At 35.8% G+C, this 20,479-nt stretch overlaps 1 protein-coding gene across 2 annotated transcripts in view; it reads right to left on the reverse strand.

Moving 5' to 3' along the window:
• The window catches only part of KLHL1 (kelch like family member 1), a 446,132-nt gene that overhangs the window by 36,780 nt on the left and 388,873 nt on the right, over positions 1-20,479 (reverse strand). For both annotated transcript variants that reach the window (XM_030922205.1, XM_030922204.1), the window contains one exon: positions 3,640-3,802. In XM_030922205.1, coding sequence (XP_030778065.1) covers positions 3,640-3,802 — 163 coding nt within the window. The remainder of the gene's footprint in view (positions 1-3,639; positions 3,803-20,479) is intronic.

A 20,479-nucleotide genomic window follows, 5' to 3' on the forward strand; every position in this document is an offset into this window, starting at 1 on the left:
AGCAATCAGGTTGGAATTGGTGATCATTATTTTAAGTGAAGTAACTCAGGAATGGAAAACCAAACATAGTATATTCTCACTCATAACTGGGAGTTAAGCTGTGAGGATGCAAAGGCATAAGAATAATACAGTAGTACGGAGTAGCCAAGATGGCCAAATAGAAATGGCTCTACTCTCAGCTGCTAGTGAGAAGATAAAAGTGGCAAGTGAATTCTACATCCTTAATTGAGGTACCAAGTTTCTCTTATTAGGACTGACTAGGTGGTTGGTGCAACCCACAGAGAGTGAGAAAAAGCAGGGTGCAGCAAGGGCCCACCTGGAGCTGTACAAGAAGGGCACTGGGAGCTTCCTCTCCTAGTCAAAGAAGGTGGAGAGGGATTGTGCTATCCCTCCTTGAAAACCATGCTTTTCCCACAGATCCTTGCAATCCCCTTGCAATCCCCAGATCAGGAGGTCCCCTTAAAAGCCCACACCACCAGGGCCTTCTGTCACAAGTACAAAGCTGTGCAGACTCATGGTGGCTGCTTGAGTGGGCGCCACTGGAGCTGGCACTGGGATACAGGAGTATTTTCTCTGAAACTCCCATGAGGCAGGAGATCTGTCCACTCCCGTGTGAAGGAGGCTGAAGCCAGGGAGACAAGTGGCCTCACTCCCACAGAAACTCACAGTCTAAAACCTACTGGCTTGGAATCTCTGCCAGCTAGCACAGCAGGCTAGAGACTGCCTAACAAGATGAGTTCCCAAGAGGGAGGGACTGCTGCCATCACTGTGCTCCAGTCAACTGTTTCCCTATGCTGTTGGTGCCAGCAAGACTGGGTGATCTGGACTGGGAGCAATTTCTCACAGGGGAACACAGTGACTGGGAGAGTTCGTGGCCAGACTGCTTATTTAAGCAGTACCCTGATCCACTCCTTCTCACTAGAGGGGACCTCCTCATGGGAATTTCAGCATCCTCAGCCACGGATTTATGAAGAGAACTCTGATATCCCTGAGAGGAGCCCATAGGAGGAGGGGAGCTGCAGTATCATGCCTCAGCAGTCTTAGTCTTTTCTTCTTACTGGCTCTAGAGAGTTAGGGCAGCCCAGACGAGGGGGATTTTCCCCAGCACAGCACACCTGCCCCACCAAGCTGCAGTCAGACTGCTTATTTAAGTGGCTCTTTGATCCTGATCCTCCTGACTGGGTGAGACCTCCAAACAGAAGTCTCCAGACACTTCATACAGGAGTGTTCAGACTGGCATCAGGTTGGTGTCCCTCTGGGACAGAGCTCCATGAGGAATGAGCAAGCTGCCATCTTTGCTGGTCTGCCACCTGTAATGGTGGTATCTCCAGGGGTGGGAGGGACCCAGGCAAATAGCGTCTGGAGTGAACTACCAACAAACTGCAGCATTCCTATGGAAAAGGGGCCTGACCACTAAAAGAAAAACAGACAGAAAGCAACAACAACAACAACAACAACATCAATGAAAAAGACCCCATAAAAACCCCATCCAATGGACAACAGCCTCAAAGATCAAAGGTAGATAAACCCATGAAGATGAGAAAGAATCAACACAAAAATGCTGAAAACTCAAAAAGCCAGAGTGCTTCTTCTTCAAATGATAGCAACATGTCTCCAGCAAGTGCACAGAACTGGGCTGAGGCTGAAATGGACGAATTGACAGAAGCAGGCTTCAGAAAATGGGTAACAATACCCTTCACTGAGCTAAAGGATTATGCCTCAACTCATTGCAAGGAAACTAAGAACCATAATAAAACACTACAGGAGCTGTTAACCAGAATAACCAATTTAGAGAAGAAAATAAATTACCCGATGGAGCTGAAAATCACAATAGAACTTTACAATGAAAACGCAAGTATCAACAGATGAATAAACCAAGCAGAAGAAAGAATATCAGAATTTGAAGACTATCTTGCTGAAATAAGGTTGACAGATAAGATTAGAGAAGAAAGAATAAAAAGGAATGAACAAAACCTCCAAGAACTATGAGATTATGTTTAAAGACCAAACCTACATCTGATAGGGTTACCTGAAAGAGATGGAGAGAACAGAACCAAGCTGGAAAACACACTTCAGGATATCATCCAGGAGAACTTTTCCAACCTACAAAGACAGGCCAAAATCCAAATTCAGGAAATCCAGAGAACCCCAGTAAGGTATTCCACAAGAAGACCAACCCCTAGATGCAGAATCTTCAGATTTTCCAAGGTCGAAATTAATGAAAAAATGCAAAGGGCAGCCAGAGAGAAAGGCCAGGTCACCTATAAAGGGAAGCCCATCAGACTAATAGCAGACCTCTTAGCAGAAACCCTATAAGCCAGAAGAGATTGGGGGCCAGTATTCAACAGTCTTAAAGAAAATAATTTCTGACCTAGAATTTCATAGCTGGCCAAACTAAGCTTCATAATTGACGGAGAAATAAAATATTTTTCAGAGAAGCTAATGCTGAGGGCATTTGTCACCATCAAGCCTGCTTTGCAAGAGCTCATAAAGGAAGCACTAAATATGAAAATGATAAACTGTTATGAGCCACTAAAAAAACACACCTAACTCTACATACCAGTGATACTATGAAGCTACTACATAGACAATCTGCAAATTAACCAGATGGCATTATGATGTCAGGATCAAATGCACACATAACAATATTAACCTTAAATATAAATGGGCTAAATGCCCCAATTAAAAGACAGAATGGCAAGCTGGATAAAGAGTTAAGATCCATCGATGTGCTGTATTCAAGAGACCTATCTCCCATGCAAAGACTCACACAGACACAAAATAAAAGGATGGAGGAAAATTTATCAAGCAAATGGAAAACAGAAAAAAGCAAGAGTTGCAATCCTAGTTTCTGACAAAATAGACTTTAAATCAACATATAACATAAAAGACAAGTCCTTGAAGAAGACTGACTTATTGTTTGCATTTGTAAAAGGATTTATCTGGAAGCTTTCATAAATAATACTGCAGAGAAAAGAAGTAAAAAGATCAGAATAGAAGCTGTTGCAGTTGTCTAGGCAAGACGTGACACTAGTTTTATTTAGATCTGTGGTTCTCATGGGGAAGACAGGGGCTGTATTTTGCCACTTTCCAGGAAATATTAGGCAGTATCTGGAGATATTTTTGCTTGTCACACTGAGGTGATGAGTGAGGGGCATCTAGTGGGTAGAAATCCAGGACACTTCTAAACACTCTGAAATGCACAGGACAGTATACTTCTTTCAACAAAGACTCACCTAGCCTCAAATGTCAATAGTGTTGAGGTTGAGAATTCTTGACTTAGAGGGATAGCAATGAAGATGCTTGAAAAATAACCTAGTGTAATTATGCAAAGAAAGATATATTGAATACCAGATTTGAGTAGTTTTTTGAAGGCTACTCAAATGGTTTTCCAAAAATGATATCAATTTTCCCATGAAATATATTTGATACTTCTTTAATAATCAATTAATGTGAAGAAATTTTGGGTTCCATTGTCTATAGCGAGAGCACCAGTCTTTATTTCTCAATTTAAAAATATCAACAGCTTAAAATGTTTTAAAACAATTTTTACCAGCATATTAAAACTTATTTTTCAAATAATATTTACACAACAACCTTTTTTCTAAGATTAAAAAAATGAGAAAAAAATGTACTTACTTGCCATTCAATGCTGCTACACCAACTGTGCTCCGAGCAATTGACATACTGGCTACAAATGTCCATTGTTGACTCTGTGGATCCCACCTTTCCACTGTATTCAGATAGCTCCAGCCATCGTGGCCTCCCACAGCGTAAATAGGGCCTTCAAGTACTGTTACACCTAAAACATTAGATAAATGACTGTTATGACTATAGTTAACATCATATCGAACATTTAAAAATCTGTTAAGTGGGTAGATCTCCTGTTATGTGTCCCTAATACCATAAACTTAGAAAAAAATAAACAACTTCAGTTGTTAAAAAACTATTGTAATCTCGTAGAAACTACCTACCATTAATTGAATCACTCCATTAAAGTGAAAACAAAATTGGGAGCCAAAAATAAGAATTATGACCTAGATGCTTTATAAAATAATACTAATTCCCATGTTTATGACCATATGAAGAAACGGATACTAAAAATCAAAGGTAAGATGTCTTGGGCCTCTACTTTTAAAGAGCATTTCTACACTGCTATTTAAAATACTTTGTTACTTACAACAATGTTACCTTAAAGCAATGTAATATTACCAGTTTGAATTTCAGAATAGTATTCTCTGTGCTTTGGCTTCCCCAAATTAAGTTAAAATAAACTTATATAAAACTTAGAAAATATGACATCTTTCATATTATCAGCTAAAATTACTAAACACAAGCAATTAAAACAAATACAATTAATAGAGAGCCATCCATGGGAAGATACATACAGCTAGTACTCATTGCTTTTCTAGTAAACTCATATTTTCATAAATAAATTTTCTTAAATGCTCAACAGTTGCTAACTATTTAAATATCATGTTAATATTGATGTGCTCTCTTTAGCTGTTGAGAAATTCTGATGAATATTTCCTAAAAGGGTACAATTTGAGACTGATTATAAAGAAGTCTGAAGCATCTGTGATTTTTACCCTACTACTAAGCTGACAAATTAGACTGCCACAAATTTATGCATATTGATTAAGACATGACTCCTGGATCAAAGAAGAAATACAGTTTATTAGTCATAGCAACAGCAATAGTCAGAGTATCAACAATTTTTGTTTCTGCTGCTGGTTCCCCAAGCCCCAATTCCCATAGGGTGATCCAAAGAAGGTAATCAACATGGCCTTAATGTTTCCCTTCTCTTGATCAAACTTTAGACAGTTTCTTCCTGTGTCTAGAGCCCTGGCTTCATTTTCCTTAGAGCATTTACTTTAGAAAACTTATAACTGTAAATTATTTCTCTGCTTCTTTTAGATGTAAACCTTTGATAAAACCCCTTGCCAGTTTCACAACCCAGGACTGTCTTTCTCAAGGACTTGGGAGCTGCTGTTCCTTTGAAATGTAGTCGTTAAGGTATTCTATCTCCCAGACTCCTGAAAGTATAGGAGCCTAACTTCAGTTGGTACTTTGCCTCAAGCTATAAAACTACCTTTTGAAAGAAAGGTAGAAGAAAGTTGTCTGTTCCTTTGAGTAAGGCCAATTAGCAAACACAGATTGCCTATGGTATGATCCACCTACCCAACCTAGTTCCCCAAAACTCTATCACCTTTGTTTTAGAAGAGTGTAGTTCAGTCACAGTTTTGTCCTCTCTTCCTTATTGCAAGCCTTCAATAAAATATTCCTTGCCTGTTTAAAATTGTCTCATACAATTTTTGCTTTGAAAAGGGTTAATTGAAACCTGTACATGCAGTAGATTGTATTATGGAAAATAACTATAATTTATAATGGCCAATAAACATGCAAACCCATTGCTCTGGAAGGAGATATTATCTTGATGCTTTTAAGCATGACTGCATTTTATTTTGGAGACAGGAAATATCTCTCTGTTCCTTGTCTTTCTGTTAAAACAACATCCTTTTAAATATATTCTGGAACAAAGGGCACTAAATAACTTGACTTTAAAGATGTGCAGAAATATGAGAGACCCATGAAGAACTGTCTCCCAAAACTGATGTAAAAATAAAATGACAACTCATTTATTCATTCATTTATTTAACTATTATTCATTGAACGACTTTTATGTGTCAGGAATCATTATTGGCACTGAGGACACAGTGATGAATTAGGCAGACAAAGTATCTGCCCACAGTGAGCTCTTATAGCAGTCAATGAATCAACTAAAATGGAATACGTGCATTGTTCCCAATAAGTAAGCATGCTTCACACATATTACACAATTATACAATTATAATTTAATAAAAAATGTAGCTGAATAACATTAAAAATGTTCTACAACACACATTCAACTTAGGGATGTTATTTTACACAATCATATGCATATAGAGGGATCGTGTTTTGAGTGCAGGCATAGTTAAAATTAAAAAGCACAAACTTCAAATCTTATTCTTTCATTAGGTAGGAAATGGGGATTAGAAAGGATGCATAAATGTGAAGGTTGAGGTTATTTCAAAAGGAGATGATATATCTCATAGGCTTTTTAGAGAACTATAGGTAGACACATGTATCAACAATAATTAACTACATGGAGATTAAAGTGAAAACATCAGTGAAGTTGTCAAAGAGATGCTGAAATCAACTTTTTACTGAGCACCAATTAGATACAGATTAGATTTTAGGATAGGTTGTGTGACTTAGATTGAGTAGAAAATATTTTGATTGATTTATGCTTTTCTGGAGAATATGATATCTATCTGAAAGGACCAGATCACTAGGATAATTTAATAAAGTTAACAAATTTAAATTTTGTTGTAAGAGCAATGGAAAATCACAGACATGTTTAATAATACAGATATGACTGCTATGACAAATTTATTCTGGATGTTTTATAGCGAATTGATTGGAGTCAGGTTAGGTTAGGTGGCAGTCGGGAGATGATTAGAAGAAAATTTCAGAAATTCAAAAAGTAGAAGGTAGTAGATTGAATTAACAGGTTTCAGTTTAAACAGAGAAAAGTGAAAATATTTGAAATATATTCTGAGAGTATTGCTGTTCGAATTTATTAACAGAATGCATAGGGGTGTATGGATGGAAAGGACAAATCAGGGCCGGCCGTAGTGGCTCACCCCAGTAATCCCCACACTTTGGGAGGCTGAAGTGGGCAAATCACTTGAGGTCAGGAGTTCAAGACCAGCCTGGCCAACAAGGCGAAACCTCATCTCTACTAAAAATACAAAAATTAGCTGAACCAAGATTGTTCCACTACACTTCAGACTGGGCAACAGAGTGAGACTTTGTCTCAGAAAAAAAAACAAAAACAAAAATAACAACAACAACAAACAGAATAAAGATTAAATTAGAGATAAATTGGTTAAACAATTGAGAAGTTTAAAGGGCAGAAAAACTTGAAAATTATTTTTGGGGAACATTTGAGAACTCCATTTTGGATATATCATGTTTAAAGGTACTATTACACATTTAAATGGGGCAAATAAATAGGCAGTTAAATATACATGCCTACAGTTCAAGACTGTGTTAGAGGTATATGTAAAAATTTTGGAGTTATCGACAATTATATGGCTTTTAAAATCGTAATCCTAGATATAATCAGTTAGGAAGATAGTATGAAGAGAGAATGTAACAGAGACCATAATCTAGCTTTAACTAGCTCTAGTATTGGTTACATGAAGAGAAAACAAAAAAATAGAGAAGAAATGGCCAGATAGGTAAGAGGAAAATCAGAAGCTTTTGGTATTTGGAAAGTAAGAGTGGACAAAGTTTCTAGGAGGATGGGCTAATCATTGGCTTTCATATTTCTGACCAAGTGCATATTTATATAGGATTGAAAAATAGGTTCTGCACATGGTTTAATCCATTCTGGTTACTACTAAGTTATATATCCTGCAAATATCATCCATATGTGCCTTGTTTTTCTTAATTGCTGGAGGTTACTTGGCCTTATAAAAATGCTTCACCAGAAGTATAATATATATACGTACATTACATTAATATATAATATATAAATATATATTAAATTACATTGTATATGTTATGAAAACTTGTAAGTGTTCAGTTTGATGGTATTTTATTACAAGAATATCACTGTATACCTACCGACTATCACTTCCACTCCAAAACCTCTCATGCAACTTCCCAGTCAGTATACCTCCCAAAAGGTAACAATAATTTTTGAATTAATTCCTCATATAAGAAGTTTTTCCTGATTTGAACTTATAAATTAATATAATTTTTTAAAAAATTCCTTTAAAGTTGTATCTGTGACATTTTTATTCAGAAATTAGGTGAGATAGTAACATTTTTAAATTACATATATTATTACACTATATAGTTATGACACTTTTATAGCTCCATGCTATTGTTGATGAAAATTTGCATGGTTTCCAGTTCTAATATTTTTAAAATAAAGCTGAAATGTACAGTTTTTTGATGCACATATGAATTCACTTTACCTAGATGTAAAATGTCTGGGTCATAGAATATAGTTACACTGAAATTGAGTAAATGTATCAAAAAGTTTTCTAGCTTTTTTTCTTTTTTTACTGATTTTTATTTCCCTCAGTAAAGGAGAGGAACTTCGTTTTCTGATAACCTCTCACAACTTGTCACTGTGAAACATTTTAATTTTAGTCATTCTGGTGAGTGAGTAATTGTATCTCATCATTCTGTTAGTTTTCACCAAGCTGATGACTGATAAAACTAGGCATTTTTTCATGTGATTCTTAGTCACTTGAATATCCCTTTCTGTGAAAGCCTGTTAAAAACCTCTTCATTTTTAACTGAATATCTCTTATTAATTACATCATCTTATCAATTTGTAGCAGTTCTTGTAATCAATTTTAAATATTATGAATATAAATTCTTTGTTAATTTTAAAAATAAAATTAACAAAAAAATTTAACATTGGTGGAATTGATATCCAAAAATATAAAAATGGACCATGGCCAATACACAAAAGTCAATCTAGATGGATCATATAATTAAACATAAAAATTAAAACAATAATCTTTTCAGAATACAATGGACAAGCATAACTAAAATAGATATGCATAACAATGTCTTTTGAGAAAGACAAGTATTTCTCGAACAGAACATGAAAAATGGTTGTTCTAAATTTTAAAACATTATAAATATAAAAATTAATATCCCTTTGGTATTTCATATGAATTGTTTTTGCAATTTTCCCAATTTTCCCCCAAGTTACTGATAAAATCTTGATTGAGATGGTATTGAATACATAACATTTTTTAGATAATTAATACATTTACAACATTGTCTCTTCTAATCAGAACATGGTATATAACTTCATTTTATTAAGATTTTAACTTCCTGAGTAATGTTTGTTTGAAACTTTTATTATAACTTTTTATATCTATTACTGAAATGATCATTTTGCATTTGATTTACTTATGCTATTGCAATTGGCATTTTTTATTTTTTATTTGTTCCATCAATAAATAGAAAGAAAATAAGTTTTTATGTATTGACTATATCCAGTAGCCTTGTGAAATATTTATAAATAATTGTCACAATAATCCACATATTTTTTGTATTTTCTATGTAAACAATTATGTCATTCCAGAATAATGCCAGTTGTATTTATTTCAATATATTTACTATACATTGTAGTTCTCTATTTTGCTTTATTTCAATGACATTATACGGATACATATTTGACATTTAAAATTCTTCTTGCTGAATTAATTGTTGCAAATAATTGTCAAATATTTCCTTTTTCCCAGTAATGCGTATTGCTCTATAGTGTAATTAATAATTACATTAATTAATTAATTTAATAATCAGCAACACTAAGAATTAGATAAATTCTAATTCATCTAATTAATCAGCTACACTAAGTTTCTTTCGGTTCCAATATGCTAATCTTTGACTTTGGTTATTTAATGTATTTATACTCAATGTAATAATTGATTTTATTAGATACAATTTTAATATTTTCTTGTTTCATCAACTTTTTTCTCATTTTCTTTCTCCAATATTTTTGTTGCTCTTATTGTTCTATGAGTAATATATTTCATTTTTTTTCCTTTTCCTCGTGTCACCTTATTGTTGAGAGAACACATATAATTCAGTTTGTCAAACAGGTAGTAAGATTATCACATAAGGCTCCCACAAATGAGAGACCACATGAATAACCAAGATTTGCTAATAATATCAAGGAAAAAAGCTATTCTGAAGCATATGAAAAACCGATAGATGTCTAGGACTTTTCTACCTAGTGATTTCCTTCCTTTCTTTCCAGGATCTTGACACATTGTGTGAGCCTTCATAAAAGGGCTAAATTCTAATTGATGCCTCTGTCATTCAGAGACTGTAGCTAGCCCTAGATGCCAGATTTCAGTTTGACTTTTTGACTGGAGAAGGAAGAAATAAATACATTTCTCCAGAAATGCATGGAGAAAGTAGAAACAAATGTTGAGTCAACCTTTGTACTCTTCTCACCCCTTTCACATCCTGTTCTCAAGTCCAGGCTTCCTTAGTTTCTCTCTGATGACTTCAAGAACTTGATTTGTGTGTTTTATTTAGCTTTTACAGTTATACATATTAGGAAGCTTACTCAGATAGCAGATACTCCACAAGGCCAGAAGTTAAATGTGTGAGTTAGCTTTTAACTTTATTTTTAATGTAAACATTTAATAATATAATCAACTGTATTGATTATCATTAATGTTTTAGTTTTTGTTTATATGTCAGTAAGAGTTTCCTCTACAGCTACCATTTATATAGGCAGGTTTCTATTTCTGTCTATATTGTAATTTATTTACTTTAAACTGGGGACAACTAGAATAATTATCTCATGGTGTTATGAAGATAATAATAATTAATATGTAAAACACTTAGAACAGAATCTGATTCATTGCAGTCATTCAATTTTTGCAAACCATTGTAATTGATATTGCTGTCTTCATACTCAAGCCTGAGGGACAATATAAACAGGAAATTCATGAAAGGCAATATATAAAGATCCTATAAGCATACAAAAATGTTCGATAGAGTTAGTAAGTAGAACAACCAGTATATTAAAATAAAACATCTTTAGGAGAAAGTTTTAGCCAACTAAAAATGTTTAAAGCATGACAATATCAAATGTTGCTAAGAACATTAGGAATTGAGAAGTCTTCTATATTGCTGATGAATTGAAACTTAGGAACACAATTATGAAGATAAATTCAACTATCCTTAGTGAAAATATTGTAATCTAGCTTTCACAGAAATATGAAACATTTTGTAATTAAAAATATATTACTATACACAGCAATAAACATACAAATACTGAAGGATTTTATATATTACTATCCTTTAATTAACCAAGTTATTGCTCGTGAGACTATCAGAGGTAGGGACAGAGAAAAATGCCAATGAGTTCTGGTTTAGGAGTCTACCTTCTTGGGCCCTAATCCCAACCGATTGTTACCACTTGTATTAGTCCGTTTTCATGCTGCTGATAAAGACATACCCGATACTGGGAAGAAAAAGAGGTTTAATCTGACTTACAGTTGCACATGGCTGGGGAGGTCTCAGAATCATGGCGGGAGGTGAAAAGCACTTCTTACATGGTGGCAGCAAGAGAAAATGAGGAAAACGCAAAAGCAGAAACCTCTGATAAAACCATTGGATTTCCTGAGACTCATTCACTACCATGAGAACAACATGGGGGAAACCGTCCCCATGATTCAAATTATCTCCCCGGGGTCCCTCCCACAACACATGGGAATTATAGGAGTACAAGTCAAGATGAGATTTGGGTGGAGACACAGAGCCAAACAATATCACCACCGGTATGACATCAGAGAAAGATATTTAAATGTTTTGAGTCCTAGTATCCTCATCCTTAAAGAGTATATAACTCATAGCATTTGTGTGAAGATTAAATAGAAAATGCATATAACAGTGCTTGGCAAACGATAAAGTTTTAATACATTTTAGTTGGTATATAAATCAAATGATCAGGATGGTCTGTCTTAGGGGTGGTCACTGAACCTAAGAAATGAAGAATTGCAAGCAGAATGATAGAACAAGTGTAAAATATGTCATTACTCTCAAAACTTAAATTCCTCTCTCAAACATCTCTAACTATAATTAAATTAAATTGTTTAGAAAGTAACATGTTCCCAGGATTGTTTATTTTAAATATCTATGTTTTGAAAGTATCCATGTTTTCCTGGAAAATATTCATACTTTATGCTTCCACTTCTAAAGGAATATATTCTTGCCACAATATTTTGAAACTCTAGGTGCCTTATTATGTGATTCTTATATTTCTTGCAGCTGTGATGATTTCCTTGCAGAATGGGCTCATTAAGGAGGGTGAATAGTTGGACTAGAATAATTTCAAAATCAAAATGATACATTCAACTACTTCCTAATGGTTACTGAAAATATCTTTACAGATGCAGCAAGGTTATGAGTTTAAAAATATTTTTCTGTGTTATATTCAGTATCAATATTAAAACTGCATTCTAAACATAATTATCTAATAGAAAGAAGAGAAACATCTAAAGTCACTTTTCATACAACTCAGGCTTAATAATTACATGATGACTTCTGATAATTTTTAAAATGTCTTTTAGATGTCTTATGTTGCAAAAATGTACTTTTTCCAGTACATATGATTACTTATAATTTTTGGACTGTAGTGTCTTGCATATATTCCCCTTGAGAATTCTGCAGCAAAATATTTACCAGAATTTTTCTATATATATTTTTAAGATAGTTTATTGAAAGAAACAATTTTCATGTAACATGGCACAAGTTAAAATCAAATAACTTCCCATATGGGTTATAGAACACATTACTATATCCGATTAAGATGTTGGCCTTTGAATATGGAGAATGAATTGAGGAAGATAATCTGTCTATACAGATCATTCCCCATAATGCTGTCACGTTTTAGCAAAAGGTAGCCCTCCATAATTTCTCTGAAACTAATTGTTATTTCTGTATTAATTTACCCAATTAATTTGTTCTCCTGAAAAAGAAATTTTATTTTTCTTTACGCTTGTTAATATTATCCATTCAGAATATTGCTAAATCTATTCTAAGCTATAAACGGTTTCAATAAAAAAGGTTTTAATAATGCAAAATAATAACGAAAAGCTAATTTTTTTTTTTTATTATACTATAAGTTCTAGGGTACACGTGCATAACGTGCAGGTTTGTTACATATGTATACTTGTGCCATGTTGGTGTGCTGCACCCATCAACTCGTCAGCACCCAGCAATTCGTCATTTATATCAGGTATAACTCCCAATGCAATCCCTCCCCCCACCCCTCCCCATGATAGGCCCCGATGTGTGATGTTCCCCTTCCCGAGTCCAAGTGATGTCATTGTTCAGTTCCCACCTATAAGTGAGAACATGCAGTGTTTGGTTTTCTGTTCTTGTGATAGTTTGCTAAGAATGATGGTTTCCAGCTGCATCCAGGTCCCTACAAAGGACGCAAACTCATCCTTTTTTATGGCTGCATAATATTCCATGGTGTATATGTGCCACATTTTCTTAATCCAGTCTGTCACAGATGGACATTTGGGTTGATTCCAAGTCTTTCCTATTGTGAATAGTGCCGCAATAAACACGTGTGTGCATGTGGTTTTATAGCAGCATGATTTATAATCCTTTGGGTATATACCCAGTAGTGGGATGGCTGGGTCATATGGTACATCTAGTTCTAGATCCTTGAGGAATCGCCATACTGTTTTCCATAATGGTTGAACTAGTTTATAATCCCACCAACAGTGTAAAAGTGTTCCTATTTCTCCACATCCTCTCCAACACCTGTTGTTTCCTGACTTTTTAATGATTGCCATTCTAACTGGTGTGAGATGGTATCTCATTGTCGTTTTGATTTGCATTTCTCTGATGGCCAGTGATGATGAGCATTTTTTTTCATGTGTCTGTTGGCTGTATGAATGTCTTCTTTTGAGAAATATCTGTTCATATCCTTTCCCCACTTTTTGATGGGGTTGTTTGATTTTATCTTGTAAATTTGTTTGATTTATTTGTAGATTCTGGATATTAGCCCTCTGTCAGATGAGTAGATTGCAAAAATTTTCTCCCATTTTGTAGGGTGCCTGTTCACTCTGATGGTAGCTTCTTTGGCTGTGCAGAAGCTCTTTAGTTTAATGAGATCCCATTTGTCAATTTTGGCTTTTGCTGCTGTTGCTTTTGGTGTTTTATACATGAAGTCCTTCCCCATGCCTATGTCCTGAATGGTACTACCTAGGTTTTCTTCTAGGGTTTTTATGGTGTTAGGTCTAACATTTAAGTCTCTAATCCATCTTGAATTAATTTTCATATAAGGAGTAAGGAAAGGATCCAGTTTCAGCTTTCTACTTATGGCTAGCCAATTTTCCCAGCACCATTTATTAAATAGGGAATCCTTTCCCCATTTCTTGTTTCTCTCAGGTTTGTCAAAGATCAGATGGCTGTAGATGTGTGGTATTATTTCTGAGGACTCTGTTCTGTTCCATTGGTCTATATTTCTGTTTTGGTACCAGTACCATGCTGTTTTGGTTACTGTAGCCTTGTAGTATAGTTTGAAGTCAGGTAGCATGATGCCTCCAGCTTTGTTCTTATGACTTAGGATTGTCTTGGCAATGCAGGCTCTTTTTTCTTTCCATATGAACTTTAAAGCAGTTTTTTCCAATTCTGTGAAGAAACTCATTGGTAGCTTGATGGGGATGGCATTGAATCTATAAATAACCTTGGGCAGTATGGCCATTTTCACGATATTGATTCTTCCTATCCATGAGCATGGTATGTTCTTCCATTTGTTTGTGTCCTCTTTTATTTCACTGAGCAGTGGTTTGTAGTTCTCCTTAAAGAGGTCCTTTACATCCCTTGTAAGTAGGATTCCTAGGTATTTTATTCTCTTGAAGCAATTGTGAATGGAAGTTCATTCCTGATTTGGCTCTCTGTTTGTCTGTTACTGGTGTATAAGAATGCTTGTGATTTTTGCACATTAATTTTGTATCCTGAGACTTTGCTGAAGTTGCTTATCAGCTTAAGGAGATTTTGGGCTGAGACAATGGGGTTTTCTAAATATACAATCATGTCATCTGCAAACAGGGACAATTTGACTTTTCCTTTTCCTAACTGAATACCCTTGATTTCTTTCTCTTGCCTGATTGCCCTAGCCAGAACTTCCAACACTATGTTGAATAGAAGTGGTGAGAGAGGGCATCCCTGTCTTGTGCCAGTTTTCAAAGGGAATTTTTCCAGTTTTTGCCCATTCAGTATGATATTGGCTGTGGGTTTGTCATAAATAGCTCTTATTATTTTGAGGTACGTTCCATCAATACCGAATGTATTGAGCGTCTTTAGCATGAAGGGCTGTTGAATTTTGTCAAAAGCCTTTTCTGCACCTATTGAGATAATCATGTGGTTCTTGTCTTTGGTTCTGTTTATATGCTGGATTATGTTTATTGATTTGCGAATGTTGAACCAGCCTTGCATCCCAGGGATGAAGCCCACTTGATCATGGTGGATAAGCTTTTTGATGTGCTGCTGAATCCGGTTTGCCAGTATTTTATTGAGGATTTTTGCATCGATGTTCATCAGGGATATTGGTCTAAAATTCTCTTTTTTTGTTGTTGATTTTTACATAATCCCATACTTCTTGCAGGCTTTGTTCATTTATTTTTCTTCTTTTTTCTTTTGGTTTCTCTTCTCGCTTCATTTCATTCATTTGATCCTCAATCGCTGATACTCTTTCTTCCAGTTGATCGAGTCGGTTACTGAAGCTTGTGCATTTGTCACGTATTTCTCGTGTCATGGTTTTCATCTCTGTCATTTCATTTATGACCTTCTCTGCATTAATTATTCTAGCTATTAATTCTTCCACTCTTTTTTCAAGATTTTTAGTTTCTTTGTGCTGGGTACGTAATTCCTCCTTTAGCTCTGAGAAGTTTGATGGACTGAAGCCTTCTTCTCTCATCTCGTCAAAGTCATTCTCTGACCAGCTTTGATCTGTTGCTGGCGATGAGCTGCGCTCCTTTGCAGGGGGAGATGAGCTCTTATTTTTTGAATTTCCAGCTTTTCTGCCCTGCTTCTTCCCCATCTTTGTGGTTTTATCTGCCTCTGGTCTTTGATGATGGTGACGTACTGATGGGGTTTTGGTATAGGTGTTCTTCCTGTTTGATAGTTTTCCTTCTAATAGTCAGGACCCTCAGCTGTAGGTCTGTTGGAGATTGCTTGAGGTCCACTCCAGACCCTGTTTGCCTGGGTATCAGCAGCAGAGGTTGCAGAAGATAGAATATTGCTGAGCAGCGAGTGTACCTGTCTGATTCTTACTTTGGAAGCTTCCTCTCAGGGGTGTACTCCACCCTGTGAGGTATGGGGTGTCAGTCTGCCCCTAGTGGGGGATGTCTCCCAGTTAGGCTACTCAGGGGTCAGGGACCCACTTGAGCAGGCAGTCTGTCCGTTCTCAGATCTCAACCTCCGTGTTGGGAGATCCACTGCTCTCTTCAATGCTGTCAGACAGAGTCGTTCGAGTCTGCACAGCCCTCTGCTGTTTCCCCTTTTGTTGTTTAGCTGTGCCCTGTTCCCAGAGGTGGAGTCTACAGAGACAGGCAGGATTCCTTGAGCTGCTGTGAGCTCCACCCAGTTTGAGCTTCCCAGCGGCTTTGTTTACCTACTTAAGCCTCAGCAATGGCAGGCGCCCCCTCCCCCAGCCTCGCTGCTGTGCTAGCAATGAGGGAGGCTCCGTGGCCGTGGGACCCTCCCGGCCAGGTGTGGGTATAATCTTCTGGTTGGCCCGTTTGCTTAAAGCGCAGTATTGGGGTTGGAATTACCCGATTTTCCAGGTGTTGTGTGTCTCAGTTCCCCTGGCTAGGAAAAAGGATTCCCTTCCCCTTGTGCTTCCCAGGTGAGGCAATGCCTCGCCCTGCTTCAGCTCTCGCTGGTCGGGCTGCAGCAGCTGACCAGCACCAATTGTCTGGCACTCCCCAGTGAGATGACCCCAGTACCTCAGTTGAAAATGCAGAAATCACCGGTCTTCTGTGTCGCTCGCGCTGGGAGTTGGAGGCTGGAGCTGTTCCTATTCAGTCATCTTGCTCTGCCCCAGAAAAGCTAATTTTTAATATTGCTTTACTGTTTGCCTGTTAGCCATTAAGTGTATCTTAATTTGAAAAGCATTAGCCTGTAAAATGTATTTCCTTTTGTCTTGGTAGAATATATTTATTTTAAATTAATAATAATGCATTTAAATTTATTTTGCTTTCATCATTGTGTTAAATTATTAAATTATTATCCATCATATTAGTCACAAAATATATCTAAATCACCAGTGGCTTCATAACATATATATGACCTTCCAGGTATAACTTACTTTAAATCTTCCTTTCAAAATTATTTGTAAAAATCCTCATCAGGTATAAAGTATCACCCAATAAATATGTATAATCAGTGATTAGGGTGACTGAATTCCAATGCTCTCAAATAGTTTTACTTCAGAAACAAGAAATAAGTAAGTACTAGTTCATAAAATTGAACACTTTAGTGTTTTTCTGTGCAAGCAATTAAACAAAATAACTTGCATATTAAGGAAAGAAGAAATGAATAAGTAAAATTATACACATTTTATATAAATTATAAATTTTTTCCAGTGAGACATTAAATATACATGTATGTGTGTGTATATATATGCACGTGTGCGTGTATATATGCATAGTTTTATGAAAATTATCCCCAAAATATATAAACATATAATATACAATATATACAAGTACTCTATATAAATTTTTATATCTGTGTAAGTACTATGGAAATATTAACAGATTGACTCATATACTATTTTAAAATGCTGATCATGGGCCTAATACAATGTAGTGTTTTGTATAGATAGTTTTCACATAATTCTACTAAATTATGTAGCATTAAGATTTCTTTTTTGCTTGAACCATAGAATAAAGTATAATTTATAGCATTTATGTATAATTTATTTCATTCTTTCTTTGGCTGACAGTAACGATTATCCATCGTGTTTGCACATTGAAATCACCCAGGAACCTTTGAAAAAAATACATCTGGAATATGGGGACTCTAGTTTAATTGAACTGCAATGAGGTCCAGACACAGAGATGCTTAAAAGTTCCCTGAGATGCTCATTCGCAATTGACAATAACTGCCACGGTGAAACATGGTGATAGTACTAGTATCATTGCAGACTGTCCCCAGCCAATAGTGTGCCTATCTTACAAGTCTCTAATATCTTTCATTTATGTCATGTGTGTGTGTGTGTGTTTGTGTTTGTGTGTACCTGTGTTGGGAGCATGTGGGCATGCGTTATGTGTAGGTGTATGAAATCAAGGCTGTCATGTAAGTTTAGCAGTTTGCTAACTTTCAATTTCATTGTTATGCAACTTGTATTTCATGGATTCATTCTTCATCAATCCATATTTCCAATACTTATGATATACCTTCTGTAAGTTCATACCCTCACAGAATGTACATGTGAATGTGAAGGGGAAAGACAAGACTTGCTGAAGGACACAAATAGGTGCTACCTTACTACCTGTCCATGTGATGGAAGGAACGGTTCTTGTTCAAGGTGAAAAGTGATGACTGAGCTAATATCTGGGGGAAGATTAAGATTCATGTGGGGATGAGGAATTCTTGGCAGAAGAAACATTGGTGTTGTGGTAAGAAGAATTAGAGTATTTCTGAGGAGCTGAAAGAAGGCCGGTGTGGCAAGAAAACTGGAGAGTTGAGGAAGAGGCCAAATCATGTACAATAAGGCTAAATCATTAAAAGATGATACAATGTGGGGTCTCCTATGCCAATATGATTTTTTTTATCCTAAGAGTAATGTGAAGTTACTAATATGTTTTAAACAGGGACATGATGTATCTGCATGTAGTTTAAAAAAAAAAGTCACACTGGCTATGGTGTGGAAAAATGAGAATAGATGTGACCATGCCAAATAATATATGTGAGAGGTGATAGTGTCTTGCTTGTCCTGATATGATGCAAGTTGATCTAAGGAAAAATGAAGGACTCAGGAAATATTTGCAAATGAAGAGGACATATTTATGAATTTCTTTGCTTACATTCCTCCCTCATCTATCCATCAACACAGCTTGTTATTCAACCTTACAACCTGGCAATGTGACCTTGGAATCATTATTTAGCTTCTTGTGCCTCAGTTTCTTATCTGCACAATGGAGTAGTTATGGTATCTAACCCATAGGATTGTTACAAGGATTTATTTAATGAAGCAAGATATACAAAGCACTTAGAAAAGTGCTTGGCACATCTTTAACATTGTATCAGTATTCAATATGTTGAAGAATATCATAGCAATGTATCAAGAATCTACATCTTCTAATCAAACTTCAGTCTATAGTATCACTGTAGAGATATGGGAAGAGAGTATTGAAGGAATCAGTTAAAGATTTAACTATTGCTAATGCACCCCGTTGCATCTATTTCTGAGGACTCGATCTATATTTGATTTATCTAAGCAATTAAAAATATTATGCCAGAATCTTCCACAAATATTATCCTGTAAAACATATTTTAATAAATAGGTAAATTAACAAAATATATTTTGTTAATTGCATTAATATGTCTCATGAAAATCTCAAGGATGATTTCATGTAGTTCATAGATATTGTTTTGAAGTGGAATGTTATAACATGAAAATAAAACAAATAACAATTGTTTGCAACTTTGGAGTTCTAGCTCTAAATGTCAGCTTTCCATGTAGCTAAGTGTTGTTTTCTTTTAAAACAGAAATCACCGTTGAGGTGACATTGATAAGTGCTGTAGGGCTTACAAGTTCCAATGGGAGATATCTCAGAAGATGAGGTTGTTGACCTGGGGGTTTAAAGGTTATGTAGAATTTTGACAACCATAGATGCAAGCCATTTTAAGTGAAAGGAATCACTTGAGCAGAACACAGAAATAAAACTCAGGCTATATATGGCTATAAGCAAACAGATACTTTATAACTGGCTGTTGTAGCAACCATTTAAATGTGCTTATCGTAACTGAATACAGCCTTTCTGCATCCACTGCTGCCTTTGCACAAAAGCCACGCCTTTTACTAATCTTTTCTGGAGAGTGACTATGCATGGTGGAATTACTAATGCAGGCCCATTCTTTTAAGACATGGGTTTTCCTGAACAGAAGACTTTGCCTCTAGGATGCCTGGCTGAACTTTTCTTGGAAGTATGTTGCAGTCTGAGATTCTTCTTACCCAATCCTCATTCCTCCCATTTTGCCTTCATGGGAGTTAGTTCTAAAGTTTCTCCCCATTTTCTTCTGCTCACTTCCTCTCTGTCTTTCAGGAGTGTTTACTCTAATTAATCTCAGGAACTCTTCTGCTCAGTGAACCCAAACCTTCATAGCTATTAAAAGAAAAAGGCTATAGAAAAGGCTGAAAGAAATATGCTTAGTGCTAGAATATAGAGGCTTTGATAACCAAATGAAGTAAAGATTTTATGTGAGACTCAGGAATCGAGTCAGGAATTTTCACAAGAGAATGGCATCATTAGAACTGAACTTTCATTCTTTTAACCTGGCTCCAACCTTTCGGGTCATTGGAGGGAATATATGAGGAGACAAGTGATGTTGTTACAAACAAAAACAAAACTGTTCTGCTTAAATGAATGAATGAAGATGACAAAGTGGAAATGGAATGGAATCACTGTGATGAAATAATACAGATGGGAAACAAATTGTAAAGATAGTATTAGTAGGGTCAGATCTACATTTTATTTTTATTATTATTTATTATTATTATTATTATTATTATTATTATTATTATTATTATTTTGAGACAGAGTCTCGCTCTGTCGTCCAGGCTGGAGTGCAGTGGCATGATCTCGGCCCACTGCAAGCTCCGCCTCCCGGGTTCACACCAATCTCCTGCCTCAACTTC

This window comes from Rhinopithecus roxellana, chromosome 18 (genome assembly GCF_007565055.1).
Source record: "Rhinopithecus roxellana isolate Shanxi Qingling chromosome 18, ASM756505v1, whole genome shotgun sequence".
Classification (NCBI taxonomy): domain Eukaryota; kingdom Metazoa; phylum Chordata; class Mammalia; order Primates; family Cercopithecidae; genus Rhinopithecus; species Rhinopithecus roxellana.